The sequence below is a fragment of the Gobius niger genome, assembly GCF_951799975.1.
Source record: "Gobius niger genome assembly, chromosome: 22".
NCBI lineage: Eukaryota > Metazoa > Chordata > Actinopteri > Gobiiformes > Gobiidae > Gobius > Gobius niger.
The window spans coordinates 15,149,628-15,162,906 of record NC_136873.1 but is presented as its reverse complement, the minus strand read 5'-3'; the positions used below and the strand labels follow the sequence as shown (position 1 = coordinate 15,162,906).

The following is a 13,279-nucleotide window of genomic DNA, read 5'->3' as shown; positions in this document are numbered from 1 at the left end:
TATGTTTTTGTCAAGTAAAATTGGACTAAAACTAAGTTAAAAGTTGATAATGAGACTAAAACTATGACTAAAATGTCCAGATAGTAAATAAAAATGTAAAGAAGAAACTAAAATCATCCAAACTTCCAATGACAATTTGAAAGAGCCTCATGTCATTTACAGTCAGTGCCAAAGGAACAGCTCTGAGCTTTGTTCATGAGGAGAAGCTCCATGAAGCCGAGGACCTGGATTAAATATGATCATAATAAATAAAAAGTTTGTCTTAGATTCGGTCGACAAAATTTTACCTGCAATTTTAGTCGACTAAAACTAGAGTGAAATTGAAGAGAACTATTTGACTTAATCGTGTCTAAAATTGAATTGCATTTCCATCAAAAGACTAGAACTAAAAACATGTTGTCAAAATGAACACTGGTTGGTGCGAGTTGCTCATGTTTGTCCTTTTCAGACCCTGTGGACGCTCCGTGGTTCCCTCCGTGGGACGACCCGTGGGACTCTCCAGAGGACGCTCCAGCGGAGGCGGTCGACTCAGACGCGGACGACGGAGGTGAGGTTCATCATGTGCGTTGGGCTCCTGTTTTGTTGCAGGTGTTCATGCTTTCTGATGAAGAGGAGGAGGAGGAGGAGGAGGACTGGGACGACGGGGACTCTGGCTACGGAAGTCTTGAAGAGGACGAGGAAGAGGAAGATGAAGACCAGCGCGTTCCTGGACTGGAGCTCCGGGCCCCTCCTGCTCAAGCTGTGGTGCCGGTGGGTCTTCCCCAGATCCCTGCCCCACAGCAGCGAGCAGAGAGCCCGTCTCCAGCCTTCAGCGCCCTGCAGAGGATGGAAGAGGAAGAGGAAGACCAGCGCGTTCCTGGAGAGGAGCTCCGGGCCCCTCCGCTCTCTCTCCCTGCACCCTCCCGTCCCGTCCTGGATTTGTCTTCAGGCCCTGCTCCGGACTTCCTGCCCCTCAGCGGATCCAAGCGCAGCAGGGATGAAGACGATGAAGACGAGGAAGACGACGCCAAGCGCCCCCGCCTCTCCTCCTCTGAAGACGACTCCGACGACCCCTCCACTTCAGCTGGGACGCCCGGAGGCTTCACCCGCTACTTCCTCCACCCTCACCTGCTCCAGGACCCGGATTCAGACTCGGACTGAACTTTAGCCTCTGAATTCCGGACCTGGAAAGTCCGTAATGGCGACATTTACCACCGTCCACGCCGCGACCTTTGACCTGTAGATGACCTGAACTTAGTCGTTTCTGCGTGTGCTTAAAACACTAAGAGACAAAAACATACATTTATGTAGTACCAGTAATAGTAGTAGTAGTAGTCGTAGTAGTAGAAGTAGTAGTAGTAGCAGTAGTAGTAGCAGTAGTAGTAGCAGTAGTAGTAGCAGTAGTAGCAGTAGCAGCAGAAGTAGTAGCAGTAGTAGTAGCAGTAGTAGTAGCAGTAGTAGTAGCAGTAGTAGCAGTAGCAGCAGAAGTAGTAGCAGTAGTAGTAGCAGTAGCAGAAGTAGTAGCAGTACTAGTAGCAGTAGCAGTAGCAGTAGCAGTAGTAGTAGCAGTAGTAGTAGCAGTAGCAGTAGCAGTAGCAGTAGTAGTAGCAGTAGTAGTAGCAGTAGTAGTAGCAGTAGCAGCAGAAGTAGTAGTAGTAGCAGTAGTCGTCGTAGTAGTAGCAGTAGCAGTAGTATTAGTAGCAGCAGCAGTAGTAGTAATAGTAGTAGTAGTTTTTTGTGTGCTTTCAAGACAAAAAGACAAAAAACATGTTTCTTGTAGTCGTATTTTTGTGTGCTCTAAAAACAAAAAGACAAAAAAAATTTCTTGTGGTAATAGTAGTAGTAGTAATATTATGTGTGTGCTCTAAAAACAAAAAGACAAAAAACATATTTCTTGTAGTAGTAGTAGTAGTAGTAGTAATATTATGTGTGTGCTCTAAAAACAAAAAGACAAAAAACATATTTCTTGTAGTAGTAGTAGTAGTAGTAATATTATGTGTGTGCTCTAAAGTATCTGTGTTTCTAGTTTTCTAAATGTAAAAGTTTAAAAATGACTCTATTTATTCTACTCTTAGTCATAACTGTTGCACTTTAAGACAAAATGAGTGAACAAAGTTTCCTCTCTGTGTCGGCCCTTTTCCACTCGGGGCAGAGCAGGTTAGACAGGACGTCCCATAACCAGAGGGTTGTTGGTGCGACTGCTTCTCTGTATTTTCAGTCAAACTTAGCTGTGTGTGTTGTAAACTGAACGTTGTCCTGGGGCAGCAGTGGCTCAGCTGGTAGAGTTCGACCTCTAATTCAAAGGTTGGTGGTTCGATCTCTAATACTGGCCGCGCACACTGTCGTTGTGTCCTTGGGCAAGACACTTGACCCGCATTGCCCCAGTGTAGATGTGTGAGTGGAGAGCGTGTGTGGGTGAATGACTGACTGCTGTACTGTAAGGTCAGTGTGTGTTTGGAGCCGGTCCATTCACACTTGCTGACTGTAATAAACTGTAACCAGGAGATTTGGGTTTGTCCATGAACTCAGCAGTTTGTGGGACACTCCCTACTTCCCCCGTTTCTCATGTTTTTGTTTGGTGTTGTATTAACTGTATTAACATGTTTAATAAAAGGATTTGACTCGTCTCTTTTCACTTGATTTTGGTTTGTCAAAAGAAACAAAACCAATATTAAAAGGTGTGACAGAGAAGCAGCTTATTATAATAAAAGTTAATTTAAAATGGGCCAAAACGTCTGAAATCTTCCCCTAATGCCTTCCATTAATGATGATACATTAATATTGGAGATGAATAGTTAGTTTTCGGCGGTAGGGTTGTGTGTGTTTTTGTTTTGTTTGTTTACAGGGGAAACAACTGGGAGTGATCGCCGCACCAGCAGAGGACGTCCTGACCCGACACGACCTAGGAGTGACCTGTGATTTCTCAGGAGGCCGCTGCTCTTTATAAATGGTAAATTGTATATTTATATATGTGTATATATAAAGAAGGAGCCGCTCATACGTTGGCACTCTCATTCATACACCGATGTGCACAGGTACTGGAGGCCAGGTGGACCACATGCCCAAGGACACAACGCTCAGGAGCCAGGAATCCCACCTTCTGATCACGAGACCACCCGCTCTAAAGGGTAAATGCTCACATTTATACAGCACCTTTACATCAAGGAACCACTCACCCATTCACTCTCTCATTCATACACCAGTGTACACAGACACCGGAGGCAAGGAGGGGGAAGTGTCTTGCCCAAGGACACGATGACGGTTTGCATCTGCGGAATTGGAACCGCCGACCCTCCGGTCACAAGACGACCCGCTCGACCATCTGCACCACTGTCTTCCTTTCTTGTGGAAGTCACATGTCCCTGACCTGCCCGTAGAGGAGCTCCGGCAGAGGTGAGACGGCGCTGCAGCCGAGTCCCCCTGACTCTGCAGCGCCACCTGTAGAACACTTTGAGCAGTGACAAATAAACGTAAGTAAATAAGAATGATGATTTGTATTGTCTTTTTTGTTCATAGCTTATTTAGAAAGCATTGGGGAGTTGTTGCAAGATCAGTTTTATAAATAGGCCCGATTTTTCCTCAATGAGAGACAGAGGAGTTTGTTTTTTCAGTTGCACCATTACATTTCAGTGGTCTGGTCAGAACAGGTTAGTCTGTAGTTGTGAGACACAGAGGGTCAACGTCCTTGTTTTTGCAAGTCCAGTGGTTCACAAACACCAGGGCTTCTTCAGGATCTACAGAGTCAGCTGCCATTTTTGCCTGGAGATGGAACCAAACGGACACGGGCTCCAGGCTGCGGGTCCCGGAGAAGAATCTGCCGCTCACACACAAACAGCTTTTTGTCAAGGAGGCGGGTTTATGGTTCTCCAATCACGGCCTCGCGTTTAGTTGTAGAAGAAGAAATCAATCCTGGATAAATGGTGGAAATAAACAGGAATGGATGGATAAGAAGTATCAAATTTCTTGGCAAAAAGGGAAGCTGTTATATCTGAAGAAATACTGCCCTCGTGTGGTTAGTATTTGACATTACACCCATGTGGCCACACTGGCAGCTCTAAAATGCTTTTGTGCATAGTACACCTTTGGATGGCATCATTTCAATGGTCTGTAGTGTGCAAGCGGAATTCTTCCGCAGTCAATTATTGGTTTTCATGTTCTTTATTATTATTTCTCTTCCATCTTTTTCCCGATTTTCTAGAGCTTTCAGCACCTTCATGCTTTGTGCAATTTATGCAAGTTATGCATCAAAATGTTCCGCATGTTGAGGAGAAGGGTGCTATTACTTTTGGGACTTCTGCAACTTACGGTTTTTCCGCAATCGGCCAAAATGTCGGAGATTTTTCCCATTGACTTATAATGGGGCTGCCGCAAATCCATGCTTTTCTGCACTTTTTTCTGCATTTTATGCAATTTCTGCACTTTGTGCATGTTCAGCTTCTGCAACTTGTGGGTTTTGAGAAAAAATTGGCCTTCTGCAGATTTCCAGTTTTTTTATACAGGAGTGTGAAATTTTTGCATTGGTGTGTATGTGGGAATCCAGCCAATGGGGAGACTCCAGGCCTTTCAGCCATTTGTGCAGCTTCTGCCAATCAAGCACTGAGGCCATTTCAACAGTTTGACCAGTTTATGGAATATAAAAGTTTATGCAATATTAACAATTTATGCAAATTAACCACTTTATGCATTTTGAACCGTTTATGCAACTTAAGAGTTTATGCCATTTAGGATTTATGAATTTTAAAGAGCTTATGCAATTTACATAATTTATGCAAATTAACCCATTCATGCATTTTACCACTTTATGCAGTTTATACAGTTTATGCAACATGACATTTTATGCATTTTACCAGTTTATGCAAAATAGATTATGCAAATTAACCACTTTATGGAATTTAAACAGTTTATGCATTTTAAAGCACTATAATGCAATTTAATAGGGATTTTCGCATATAACCAATTCATGCAATTTGAACATTTTATGCATTTTACCAGTTTATGCAAATTAGATTATGCAAATTAAGCAATTTATGCAAATTATTCCGCAGTCAATCGCAATGGCGCAGCCATTGCATTTCTAGTTTATTTTAATATTCTTATGCATGCCCCCTAAAGCCTTATAGTTTAAAGTATGAATCTCATTTTTATCTAAACTCTAAAATGCTTTATGTTTAATGTTGCACGTCTCATCAAGAAAAAATCCTAGTTTGTGAACCGGTTTACAAATAATGGTAATAAAAAGTATTCTGAGTCTGGTGTGAAGAGACCTATGGAGAGCTCACCTTCTCCCATTAGGGCGTTCTGCTGTTTTACCCTACTCTTCCACAAAAAAAAACCAAGTGAATTAGTTTATTTAAATTCAGAATGTTAATCTTAATCTGAGTTATAGAAAGAGGGTCTGACAGAGGCGGCTGTTTACTTCGTTTCATGATGAAAAGTCAATACATTAGCGTTGCTAAAATAATTTTATGTTATATTTGGCTATAGGATCTGTAATCTCAATGAAAGGAATTACTTTTTACAAGATCTGCAAATGCATTCTACGATGAACAGGTCTAATCTCTCAATCTAAATTCTATCAAATTTAGGATATAGATATAGCTGTAGTGATGGAAATATGCAAAAAAAAAAAGTTATTATAGTAGCTTAGACTTGTATTGTGCCGCAAGTTCTCAAAGCACTACGCTGTTGTCAGTATTCATTCACTCCACACCCTGTGGTGGTAAGTACTGCCCAGTTGCCCTGGGATAGACTGAAGAAAGAGAGGCTAATCAGTAATTATTTGGGCCACTACTTTTTACTTCTCCTTGAGTAAAAATCTCACTTGAGTAAATGTTTTTGGCACATCCACCTCTGCCTGCTATTATGGTTGAAACCGTGGAGTCCTGAACAATGACAGATCCCAGTATTTGATAGTGCTCTGTAGACAGTATTAATTATTGTCTTTTTACACCAAAGGTTTGAGAAGGGTTTAGAAAAGTTTAATGCGCTTTACATAGAAATCATAGTGATAGAAATTAACTTACTTCCATCTTTAAGTTCACACTTTACTGCGATTGGTTAATTCTACCTGTAACACACTAATAGGAGTGGGTTGATGTATTGAGCTGAATTTAAAGACAAGCACAGAAGCCCAATAAATCCCTCCAAATCTTACAAGTGTTTCACGTAGTACAAAGTCCTCCACAAACAACAAAGCATCCAGTCTCAATTAGCACATTCTTTTGTATAAAACCTGCAGACTCTGTAGATACAGACGGCATCTTTGGAATGGCTCATATCTGGTCAAGTTCGAAGCAGCCACAGAGGGAAAAACAAATAAGGGGGGGAAAAAATGTCTCCCTTTTCTGCACCATTACTTTAACAAAACGCTGAATTATGAACACATTTTTCGACTAAATAAAGAAGCACGTTGAGAGGAGCAAAGTGGTTCAACAGTTCAACACTAACCAGGAAGCTTAAGTTAGCTTAGCGCTACATACGCAAACAGTAGCAATGGCGGTTGTTGCTTCTACTGGATGATTTGCAGTGAAAAAACATCCATATTAGACCCAATTTTGGCTTGACTTGATCGTGGAATACATACGTTTATAGTCCACCAGAAAACGGTTAAAAATAGTGATTCCCAAAGGCCACACCCCCTTGTATGACTCGTTGCCGTCTGTATCTATCAGACCCCCCACAAACATGTTCTCAAAAGCACGTGACTGTTGTGTTAGTTCATATTTCAGTCGTGAGGCGAGAGTCCAGGGCCTCATTTGATGTTCCTGAGAATGCGCCGGGTGTGGCTGCTCTTCAGCGTGTCCAGCGCCCCCTCGAGGGCGGAGAGGAGGTGCAGGAGGGTGGCGGGCCGGGCCTGGAGCAGCCTGCGCTCGGACCCGCCGGTGCCCCCCCTGCTCAGCGACAGGCACAGCGTCGTGACCGGGCACAGCTGCTGCCTCAGAGCGCGACTGGACATCTGCAGAGGGAGAGAGGAGGAGGAGGACGGAGAGAGAGAAGCAGAGAGAGGGGAAGAGGGGGAAGAGAGAAAAAGAAAAACAAAGTCAGAGAGAGAGAATACAGAATATTAATTGACTGATCCTGCGCAAGTCATTGTTCCCCAACCACCGGGTGAATAGGAACCAGGATGGAGACTCTTACGTTGACGTCCAGCCTCCACTCCAGACTGTGGTAGTTGGGCAGCGTGGGGGCGAGCTGAGCCAGGAGGGGGCGCACCTGAGCGCTCTGCTGCAGGTACAGCTGAGGGAGACAGGGGGGGGGGTTATGCAGGGACAGTTGTGGATGATGTGATGGGAGTGATGATGGGACTGACCTGCAGCAGGGTGTTGTTGAGCTCCTGGCTGAAGCCCAGCACGAGAATGGAGTCCAGGAAGTCGGTCTCGGACAGCTGTGCACACGGAGATGTTTTGTAAAGAGTTTAGAGTGGTTTGTGCAGGATTTCAGTGGCCCAGGACTGATCCATTCAAGAAAAGAGCTTCAAAGATTGTTGAATAGAATTGGTTGATGGAGTTGAAGCTTCTTCTTGCTCTCGTCTTCAGAAGAAAGACTGGTTCAATACACAAACTAGAAGCATAAACTCTGGAGGGAGGGACCCAGGCTGTCAAGGCACCTTTTCTTGTTTACACCAGATAGTTTAGTTTAGCGAAAGAGGGGAAATCATTCTTTTTGCAGGTATTTGGTATTAATGTCTAAAATACAACATTGATCTAAAACAGCTGATGCGTAAGGACCTCAAGAGGAGCTTTTTGGGAACTGACATGCGCTTCTATTGTAAGAACTTACTCAAAGATACGCAAATGGGTCTTCAAGTCTGATTTTGATGAGAGAACATATTGTAAAATGGTCAAAAGAGCTCTGAAAAGTCAATTTTATAATTTTCCTCTATAACATAGCCTTTGTTCTGGACTGGGGTGAGTTTTTAGGTCACATTTACTTTCACAAAGCCTGGCTGTTTCTCTAATCTCAAGAGGGCCGCAGGTCTTCCTTAGATGGAATGGAAAATTCTAGAGAAAAGGGAAAAAGGTGGTTTGAGAATAAAAGAGGCAAATTTACAGGGGGTGGCGTCAAAATGTGGGTCTGCTTCAGTGTTAATTTCGTCGACTAAAATATTTAGTCTTAATTTTAGTCAAAGTGTTATTTTTGACGACTAAAATTGGACTAAAACTAAATTAAAAGTTGTTCATGAGACTAAAACTGTGACTTAAATGTCCAGATATTTTAGTCGACTAAAATAAGACTAAATAACAATGAAAGGAGAGACTAAAATCATCCAAACTTCTATTGAGCGTCTGAAAGAGCCTCAGATCATTTAAATTCTCTGCCAAAGGATCAGCTCTGAGCTTTGTTCATGTGGAGCAGCTCCATGAAGCAGAGGAACAAGATTAAATATGATTATAATGAATATTATCAATGCAAAGTCGACTAAATTAGTCTTAAATTTAGTCGACTAAATTTACTTGCAATTTTAGTCGACTAAAACTAGACTAAAATTGAAGATATTTTTTTTTTGACTAAAACTAGACTAAAATCAAATTACATTTTAGTCAAAAGACTAAAACTAAAATAAAATATGTTGTCAAAATTAACACTGGTCTGCTTTATAATGGATTTCTTCAGAGGTTAAATAGGTTTGTGTGTTGAACCAGTCTTACTTCTGAAGACACGCTCAACTCCATCAACCAGGTCCAATCAACAATATTTTAAAATCCAAACTACAATCTTTATAGAAGCACAAACGCATATTATACACGACACCAAGACAAAACCATTTAACAAACAAATCGGCTAAAAAGAGACTTCAAAAAGGCACGACGGAGGGTAACCGAGTATGTGCTAGCTTTATAATGGAGCGGCCACCAAATTCTTTCTTTTTAATTTCTTAAAGGAAAACTCACCCTGGAATCCACTTTTTTTTTGCTGACAAACTGTATACATGAGTGTCCAACAGTGTTTTCTACAAATCCTGGTCATAATTTTTGCAGTGTAGTGCAAATAAGTAAATAGATCAACTTCCTGCCCAATGTGGCGCCTCTACAGGGGAAACGTCTGTACTGCATTTGATTTTTTAAAGGAACAGGCCACCGTTTTTACATACTGAGATATGTTCTTACCTTAGCTTTGACGAGTTCTTTAGGACCTGTCTGGTCTTCACCCGTGCCTTCAGTCACGTAAACACAGCGCAGACGGCGTTAGCATTTAGCCTCTCCCTCTCTCCTCTATAGCTCCAAAACAGGTCAAGATAGAAGCTACCAAGCTCTTCCACGTTTTCCCTATTTAAATATGGTTACGTGAAGTGTTCCACTACAAAGTATAATTACACAAAATTAAACAATGTGGATTTTCTAAGCGGATAAAAGGGGGAACTATATTGTAAGGCGTAATAATACCAGGAGTAGTTCGAAATCCGCGCAGTAATCTTCACTTTACTGTGCGTACCATATTTAAATCGGGAACACGTGGAAGAGCTTGGTAGCTTCTATCTTGACCTGTTTTGGAGCTATAGAGGAGAGAGGGAGAGGCTAAATGCTAACGCCGTCTGCGCTGTGTTTACGTGACTGAAGGCACGGGGGAAGATCAGACAGGTCCTGAAGAACTCGTCAAAGCTCAGGTAAGAACATATCTCAGTATGTAAAAACGGTGGCCTATTCCTTTAATGTGGTGCCACTGTTGGAGGAGGCGTAAAATCTGTCACTCGCCCTGCAGCACAAACGCTCCAATGAAACGCTCCCACACACGGCCCTGGCCCCGCCTCCAGCAGCGAGGAGGGAGCGGGGGAGGGAGGGGGCCGTTTACCTGCAAGGTGACCCAGTCTTGTCAATCACAGACCCATAACCATTTGATGGGGAAAAAAAGCGGGTGAGACTGTTGTGGTCGTATCATGCAGATTCACAGTGTAGTTCCAGATGGGGTGTGGCAGACTGACCGTGTGTCTGCAGCTCTCCAGCACTAGAAACATGAGGCCCTCCACGGCCCTCTGCACCTGCTCCACCGAGGCCCCCAGCTTCCCTGCACCACACACAGAAATCACTTAGCGCTGGTCATATTCAGGGTCATGTGGTGTTGGTGTGTGTGGTGGAGCTCACTCGCTGCAGCCTCGTAGATCTTGGGGCTCGTTCCGCGTCTCAGGAAGTCCAGAGCGATGCGACCGAACTCAGCCACCACTGGGGGGGGACACGGGGGACAGAGGTGAGTCTTCATTCAAGCGAAATCAAAACTTTATCAAGAGCCTAGAGCAGGGGGGCCCAAACTTTTCATCTCCGAGGGCCAAAATGAAAAAGTGCCTGTGAGTCGCGGGCCAAACACGGCGATGTCAAGCACGAAAAACACATAACTGCAAATTATTAAGTAACTTTATTTTATTTTACTTTTACTTATTTTACATTTACTTTTATCTACTTTTTTTTTTCAATTGCCTACGTTTGCATTTGATTCTATCTATGCAAATAACATGCCATATTAACCTCTTAACTCCCGCCTGAACCGAGAGGATCTTTTCTGTCCATTTTTTATCACATTTTTGTAATTTTTTTTGTCACATTTTGTCATTTTTTTGGGTCATTTTTTGTCACATTTGTGTGATTTTTTTCATCCATTTTTTGTCACATTTTTGTAATTTCTTTTGTCAATTTCTTGTAACATTTTTGTGACATTTTTGCTACTTTTTCATCAATTTTTTGTCACTTTTTTGTCAATGTTTTCTCACTTTTTTGTCACATTTCCATCATTGTTTTCGTCTCAGTTCTGTCGCTATTTTCACACCTTTTTTCCAGAAGCTTTTGGACTGGGGTAAAGCCAAACTGGAGAAAATGTGCTCGGTTCAGGTGGGAGTTAAGGGGTTAAAACGAACTGTAGCAATTTAGTTAAAAAAAAAAAAATCACCTGTATCTACAGCACCTACAGTGACTTTACCTCATTCGTTCACTCAAAGAAAATGCCACATTAGATTGTTTTGAAAGTGTCAGTTCAGCATCAGTTCTTTTATAAGTCAGTTTTTTAACATATGCTGTTGTTGACGTCACAACCTTTGCAATAAAAGTTGGAAAACTGTGAAAGTTGATGCTACAACACTCTGTGATTGATAAATACCAAGACACAACAGTGTTTGCGAAAGGGGTGAAACAGCGCCCCCAATTTGACGCTCGTGGTCAAAAAGTGTACTGCATCCATATTTACCATTGAGAATGACTGGAAGAGAATTAGTATTAACCACACGCAGCGCAAAAGTAGGTCACTCTCTGGTGGGCCAACACAATTGTGAGGTTGTAGAGGTTTCAGGATGGGCCGACTGTCAGGGGTGTGGAGGAGCTAAAAGACTTACTGGAGGCAGAATGGCATTGCTTTAACCTCTTAACCCCCACCTGAACCGAGCACATTTTCCCAAATCTGAAAGCTTCTTGAAAAATAGAAGTAGAGACAAAAAGGAGGATGAAAATGCAGCAAAGAAAGTGACAAAAAAGTGACAAAACAGAGCGAGAAAAACAAACAAACACGATTAAAAGGGTGTGAAAAAGCAAGAAAAACAACAACACAGTAAAACAAATAAATAAAATAAAACAGAAGTGGGGGAAAAATGAAAGTGTAACACGTGCAAAAAAGTGCAAAATGCCAATGCAATGTAACACTTCTATAAAAAAAATTGATCACAAAAAAAAAGAACACTACATGACTTCACAATATGTCCTGTATGCACTTGAGTGATCCCTGTCTCCTTCAAAAAGTGTAATTTCATCAAGTAACTACTAAAATAGGCTGCCTGATTCCTGCTACTGCTTGATAAAAGGACAGAACGTGCTGAGAAAGTGAATTCATTGACTGAGCTTGAGAGGGAGAAGCCTAGTGCAGTGGGTCGGTTCAGAGTTTTACCTTCAGGCTCCACGGAGGACATGAAGGAGAGGTGCCCCTTGTGCTGCTCGGACAGGACCAGCAGCATGGCGCAGATCAGCCGCCTCTAAACCCAGAGCATCGGTCCCCTCCACACCGTCCACACTGGCACCAACCCCGGCTGTCTGTGAGTGTAATCATGTGATCCCGGGGTCATGTGACCGAACACTTCCTCTGCAAGACTCGCGTAACGCTGCCCCCTACAGGTCAGATCTGTAAACACTGGGTCCATTCCTGTCTGTAACACTTACTGTCATTTCCCCCCGAAGATTTCAGGGCAAGCACATTGTCCATTGTCCTCAAGTCCTTTTTCTTTTCTTTTTTTTCTTTTTTTTTTTAATTAAACGTTTATTACAAAATCTCGTGGAGACAGCAAATAAAAACAGGCAAGGCAAGGCAAGGCAAGGCAAGGCAAGGCAAGGCAAGGCAAGGCAAGGCAAGGCAAGGCAAGGCAAGGCAAGGCAAGGCAAGGCAAGGCAAGGCAAGTAAAGTAAAGTAAAGTAAAGTAAAATAAAATAAGGCATTGTTCTCAGATAAATGACAATGTGCTACAGGTTCAAAAACATTTCCGCAGCATTGCAAATTTCTTCCACAGTTTGGTTGGATCTTGTTCTTTGTTCAAGGTCCAACCAAAGAAAGCTAAATAAAGCTTTCTTTGAAAGCTTTATTTAGATATTTGTTGTCACATTTTTTGTCTGTAATGTTTAATTCACCTATTTTTAAATTTGGAAGTTTGATTTGGACAGTAGAAAAAAATATGTTTTTTATCAGCTGCGTCAAGTCCTGCTCTACATGTATTTACAAAACAAATACATTTTAATTTCTCATCAGTACTGGGAAGGAATGCGCATAATAATCTGCATCCCGTTTCTCTTTTAGTTATTAATAGGTCTTAAATCAAATATAAAGAGATATATAAAATATCTAAAATAAAGTTGCATCCCTGAGACATTCTTTATGGTGCATGTCGTAAACAGCTACAACCAAACTCCTTTTCTGCAGCTACAATGAAAATATGTATATAAACCACTATTAAACATATCATTTACTTTAATCCAGTTTGAAAATGTAGTGAATTATAAATAACAAATACTTACTCTGAAATGTAGTAATATGAATAAGGTGTTCATTAGTACCAACGTGCCAAAACTTGTGCCTAGAACTGTTTACTCACCAGAGCCGGGGGAAGATGTTTTAGTTAGGGGGCGCTGAGGGACAAAATTTACCCCCAAAATACTTTTTCTGTGCATAAATCCTGTTTATTAACCTCTTAACTCCCGCCTGAACCGAGAGCATTTTCTCCAGTTCAGCTTTACCCAAATCCTGTAGGCCAGTGTAACACCTCGTTTGAAAGACCTACAAAACTAAATGGATCTTTTTCCTCACATCAGATTTTTTTTCATCACTTTTTTTGTTGGGCAGT

General features: G+C 42.0%; 1 protein-coding gene across 1 annotated transcript; it reads right to left on the bottom strand.

Annotated features, from left to right (window-relative positions):
* Nucleotides 1–6,701: 6,701 nt before the first annotated feature.
* Nucleotides 6,702–11,951, bottom strand: commd2 (COMM domain containing 2). The gene is made up of 6 exons (XM_079581004.1): nt 11,839–11,951; nt 10,059–10,136; nt 9,899–9,981; nt 7,289–7,363; nt 7,117–7,215; nt 6,702–6,934 (listed from the first exon to the last, which is right to left on the bottom strand). Exons 1-6 carry the CDS (start codon nt 11,903–11,905, stop codon nt 6,731–6,733), a joined length of 606 nt encoding a protein of 201 aa, XP_079437130.1. The 5' UTR covers nt 11,906–11,951; the 3' UTR covers nt 6,702–6,730.
* Between the last annotated feature and the right edge of the window lie 1,328 nt (nt 11,952–13,279).

Coding starts and splice junctions, on each gene's coding strand:
- commd2 (XM_079581004.1), bottom strand. CDS start 11,905: ATGCTGCTGGTCCTGTCCGAGCAGCACAAGGGGCACCTCTCCTTCATG. Junction 10,137..11,838: donor GTCCTCCGTGGAGCCTGAAG/GTAAAACTCTGA, acceptor GTCCCCCCCCAG/TGGTGGCTGAGTTCGGTCGC. Junction 9,982..10,058: donor GATCTACGAGGCTGCAGCGA/GTGAGCTCCACC, acceptor TGTGTGGTGCAG/GGAAGCTGGGGGCCTCGGTG.